Genomic DNA, 5142 nt, shown 5'->3' with positions numbered 1-5142 from the left:
CGTCGCAAAACTGCGTGTACACGCCCAGTACGTGTGCGTATACCTTGTTCTGGCCCGTTCCCTGATCCCAGACTGGGGGGGGGGGTGTCTTCAAATCCTAAAGTGGAACTTATAATATGCCAGTGCGGAGCGCGAAGCCCTGAAGACGTGGTGTCCGGGGCCCGCCTAAGGGCCACGGGACAATTTTTGGATTCTAGATGTTCTGTGGTGCAATCTGAGGCATTTCCTAGACTTTTTGAATGAAATGTGCTCGTGTTAAGGGAGATGAGACGGGTCATCAAAGTTCATATATTACATCACAAACATGACTGTCACAGTAAAACTGTAGCTTGACTCTCTTTTGAGATTTCCCCTCTTTAGCTTGATTCTGAGTCGTCACTATAAAGAATCAGCTCAATTCGTAACTGCCTATGAGCGAGCACGGCTGTTTATGAAGCGACCTCACGTGGCAGCTCGTGCCGACATGACAGAATGTACAATCTTTTGCCATGGGTTGCCGAACCGGATTTTAGCTTCACAGGGTTTTTAGCAGCGGTGTTTATTATTTACATTCTCCATTTTTTCTTCTTCCCTCTTCCTTTCCCCTTCCTTGTCCATTCTTCATTTTCTATTTTGCTGACATCACCATGGTTTTACCAACAAAACTGACTAATGGGGGCTGTGGCACCCCTCCCCTCTGTAGCGACGACCGTGGCCTAAATATTTTATTCTAAGAAAATAAAGGAATAAATAATTCATTGATTAATACATAAAAGCTACTTGTACAGAGTGGTCCAAAACTGAAACTGTTTTAGGATATTCCAAAGCAACAAGAACTTAGTAGTTAATTGTGAAAAAGACGTTGAAAATAAAGCTCAAGTTAAGAAATTTGGACCAAGTCTATGGTAGTCAGGTAGAGCTAATTTTTGCGATTGTTTGTGCACGCAGTGCTATTGCGTTGACCGTCATAGACCTGCAGGCGTGTGGACAAACAGATTTCGCAACTTTCTTTAAACTATCGCCATTTCTTAATTTAGGCTTTATTTTCAGCGCCATTTTAATCAAATACCACAAGGATGTTGTAGTTTGAAATAGCTTCAAACAGTATTAACATGTCTCCTCGATTCCGAGAAACACGCGTGTGAACTTTTTTAAAAACTATTTTGGACCACTCTGTATATGCAAGCACAACGTGCCTCCCTAACCAAAATGAGCAAAAAGCGTCTAAATCTAAGCAAAGCAATCTAGCATTACTAAAGCACTCAACATACATTTTCAAAGCCGTAGTCAAATTTGCCAGCGATTGTCATATTCTCCAGCTTAAGTTTCACGATTTCAGTTAGAGATTAACTTGTATAATATTGTAATAAGGGTCTGTATTCAGCGCATTATTTTATGCAAAATGAAAGCAGTTGGCAGCATACATTCCCGTCATTTTTCTGTTGTTCACTTGATTCTGGCGAATCAAGTCTACCCTGCCAACAAAACTGATTATTGTCGGGCCTCAGATAATTCCAATTTTGTAAAGTAACATTCAATAATGAACGTGGGACACTGTTTTTGTTCGATGTCTCATTCAAAAGGGAACACATTTTGTACTGCTACAGGAATTTTCAATTTTACAAATGTGTGTAACTGGAGAATAGAACAGACGTGACAGTAAATAAACCATTTTGTACTCAGTAACCGATAGCCAGAGGATCATAGTCACACGAATTACACGCACATGCCGCGATCTCGTAGTAATGGTAGTCAAACTTAGACCCATCTGTGCACGCCATGCCGACAAATTTCCTGTACACCGCGGATGGCTTGCAGCAGTGGCAGTCATATTGGAGTTGAGACATCGCCAGCATCTCCACGCGAGTGTCCGACTCACCGCATCCTCCCCTACAGCCCGTGTACAAGACTTTCTCCACTGACGTACAGTTGACAGTACCTTTGTTGATCACAACAACATCTGGGAACGAGGTGGGTATACAATTCCCAGTTTCTGTGGATGAACCGAATTGATACCTAATGTCATTTTCTCATTATCCCTACGGTTGGGAATCGAAATGTTAATGCTTCAGGCCCTGATGCCATAATAAGTATTGGAACTTCCCCAGCACGATGTTTTGATGTTCCGTTACGGGAAATACGACAAACTGGTTATCAATAATAACAAAAAAGCAAGCATGAAATTCTGGTTCCAAGAAAATTAAGCAACGACATAAGTTATTACCTATACTTTTTAGCATTATTAATAAGGGAATAGATGTGTGCTTGGTTGGTATTAAACACATTGTTTAAGAACGGTTGGAGTCTGGATGCGGATAATTACCCAAGCCGAAGGCTTTTATAGGATTCGGATTTCATAGGAATCCAAATTTGATGTGACACTGGAAAAGTGTTTAAGACCAGCCAGCCCTGTCTTTATCAACCTTTTCAAACCGGCCACGTGACGGGCTCTCGACCAATAGGAATGGGTAAACTGTCTTAGGTGTTTATAGTTATGTTTAATTATCATAACTTTGAAATCTCTGGCAACCACTTAACAGAAATACAAAGTTAATGCCCGTGGGGGGAGAAGTAGGTAATGCATAGATTTGTCACCATCTTCATCTTCAACATTTTCACCTTGCCAAAAAAAGTGATATACTCCTCAATTTCACTATAAAAACGAAGAATAATCAGTATCCAATGGTCCATTCATATTTCATATATGACTTCTAAAAGCAAAAGCAAAATTACCTTCGGTTGTAACTGCAGTGGTTCCTTCGGGTGGAGTCGTCTTTCGAGTAGGTGTTGTCACTGTTTGCGACAATGTAAAGTCATTCAAACAATTGGTATGTATTTGAATCGCTTCAACACAAGTGAGGGTCATAGTCCTCATTTTGTTTTCCTCTTTTGTATCGTTTTATCGTTTACTCTCAAAGGGACAGGTTGTCCAAACAAATTTCAAAGCTTTAAAAACTGTGGGTATAAAGTTAAGCTTCTTTATTCAAAGGCGAATCGGAAGAGGAATGCCAAAGTATTTTACTGCGACAGGACTGCTGCGACTCAAGGGCGGATCCAGATCTATTTTGGGGGGCAAAACAATTTTTATTCCCCCCAAAAGTGGCTCCAAATAATTATCGCATGGGGCTCGGGGCCCGCTCAAAGAACCAGAAAAATTGTTGGGTTCTCGATGCTCTGTGGTGCGATGTGAGGCAATATCCGACCAACTAATTTTTATGGATATTAATGGATATTTATGGACGAAAGACTTAACCCTATTACCTCGACAGGCAAACCAGCCTACCTTACAAACGAGTTGATTTTGACACTCGTTTTAAAAAAGCATTTCCGATGTACATATCCGGAGAAAATATTCGCAAAATGTGCATCTAGAGTGTGAACTGGTACATATAGTAACCTATTTTTTTTTCACCAGCTGTCTATTTTCCTCATACATTAGACAATTAAGTATGTCACCTGTTGACGGAGGCTGCGTAGTCTCCGTAGTTGTCCGCGCAGCGGAAGCAGTTATCTCTGAAGTTGTTGATTGGGTGGTTGAGATTTTGACTGTAGTGATGGTAGTTGCTGGTGTTCCTTCTGTTTATGAGGGGGGGGGAAATAATTTGGTCGGTAAATGTGGGGATTTTCGTCCTTTCTTTACCTATTCCCACGGCCGTAATGTCATGTTGATGGGGGAGTGTGTGGGGGTGTGGCCTAGTAGTTAGGATTCTAGTGATCAGATGGTCAGGGGTTCGAATTCAGCTGCTGGTACGTTGTATCCTTGGGCAAGCCACTTCACTCCCACTTGACTCTATCCAGCCAGGAATATAAATGGGTACCGGCATTAGCTGGGGAGTAACCTGCGATGGACTGACATCCAATTCAGGAGGGAACGAAATATTCTCAGTCGTTTCATGCTACTGAAACCGGAGATAAACGCCGGCCTGATGGGCCACATTGGCTCGGGACAGACTTTACTTTGGTCGCGTTGATGTATCGTAACATTTAGATGCTGGGGCTATTACTGTGTTATATTCGTCAAGCCTTTCTCTCGCGTTGCCTCTCTTCAGAGCTCCCTACGAGAATCCTGCTTGTCTTCCATTTGCAATCGTTCACATTTTAAACAAAATGTGAACAGATACTTTCTGTCATCATAACTTGGGGCATTCTCGGGCTATGTTCTTTCTTTCTATTTAACAGCCCAAACCGTTCAAATTGGCGAGGATAAAAAGGTTTTGTATTCTCTGTTTAATATAGCTTTGGAGAATGAGGAATAAGAACGAGAATAAGAAGTTCGGAACTGAACCGAACATCAACGGAATATATTAAGGTTGAATAAATAGTGTGGCTAAAAAAGGAGTATGAGCTAGCTCACCTGGTGTAGTTGATGCACACACAGGGTTTTCGGGGTAGCAGTTAATTTCGTCGTTAGTGCAAGTACACTTCTTGCATGTCCTGTTCTGGTAGCTGGATGTAACTTTCTTCAAAATCAGGGAAACACAAAAAAAATCACAATATGCCTACCCACCAGATTTTTACAAAAAGGTAATGGTATGCTCTGCAAAAGAATTTGCTTTAAATCAGGCTATTGTTTAATTCGAGGTTTCGGTCGATACAATGTAACAAATGTTTCATCCCGCACGTTTTGAGAACGTGTCAATTTGAACACCGCAAAGGATAGAGCAGATTTAGATGAAGATTCCGGGTTAATCCGACCTAGCAGTTCTTAAGGTCTATAGAGTCAGTTAGATGCAAGTTTGACCCAGTCAAATGTCACTAGATAGCTACCTCTGCGGTTGGTCCATTTTCACCCTGGCACGGACAGTAGTCACAGTTCGTGTTATCCCGACACCTGCAGCAGTATTCTATACCGCTGAATGGATCCACAAGCAGAGCAAAGTAACAAATGCTGCTGGTGCACGAGTTCTCAAAACAAGGCTTGCTGCAGTCGGCAGGCTGCATTCCAAGGGGGCATTCTATAATTGGGGTCAAATAAAATAAACAGAAGCCATCAAAAGGTTCATTAATTGAATGAACAATACTGTTTTTGAGAATTGCCTACATTAAAATTGTATTTCATAGGCATAGCGCATACGGAATATAATTTTCGGAGATTAAATTATCAAAAAAACAGGCTTCAAACTACGAACTTTACCTGTTAAAGAACGCTTGAAAAGTCACAGT

General features: G+C 41.4%; 1 protein-coding gene across 2 annotated transcripts; it reads right to left on the bottom strand.

Moving 5' to 3' along the window:
- Positions 1–426: 426 nt before the first annotated feature.
- On the bottom strand, positions 427–4928 carry LOC119719531 (intestinal mucin-like protein). Of its 2 annotated transcripts, XR_005269981.1 has the most exons (6): positions 4747–4928; positions 4334–4439; positions 3436–3555; positions 2713–2772; positions 1607–1972; positions 427–1541 (listed from the first exon to the last, which is right to left on the bottom strand). XR_005269981.1 is itself a non-coding variant. In XM_038188989.1 (5 exons), the coding sequence occupies exons 1-5, from the start codon at positions 4918–4920 to the stop codon at positions 1659–1661; spliced, it is 774 nt and encodes a 257-aa protein (XP_038044917.1). In that variant the 5' UTR covers positions 4921–4928; the 3' UTR covers positions 1606–1658. The 2 variants fall into 2 exon arrangements, 1 of the variants encoding a protein (XP_038044917.1); XM_038188989.1 differs by lacking the exon at positions 427–1541 and having other exon boundaries at positions 1606–1972.
- Positions 4929–5142: the final 214 nt, after the last annotated feature.

This window comes from Patiria miniata, unplaced genomic scaffold (assembly GCF_015706575.1).
Source record: "Patiria miniata isolate m_02_andy unplaced genomic scaffold, ASM1570657v1 HiC_scaffold_8, whole genome shotgun sequence".
NCBI classification, from domain to species: Eukaryota; Metazoa; Echinodermata; class Asteroidea; order Valvatida; family Asterinidae; genus Patiria; species Patiria miniata.
The sequence above is the reverse complement of the archived record's forward strand: the minus strand, read 5'-3'. Positions and strand labels throughout refer to the sequence as shown.

Coding starts and splice junctions, on each gene's coding strand:
- LOC119719531 (XM_038188989.1), bottom strand. CDS start 4,920: ATGCAGCCTGCCGACTGCAGCAAGCCTTGTTTTGAGAACTCGTGCACC. Junction 4,440..4,746: donor AAAATGGACCAACCGCAGAG/GTAGCTATCTAG, acceptor CTGATTTTGAAG/AAAGTTACATCCAGCTACCA. Junction 3,556..4,333: donor GTGTGCATCAACTACACCAG/GTGAGCTAGCTC, acceptor CCTCATAAACAG/AAGGAACACCAGCAACTACC.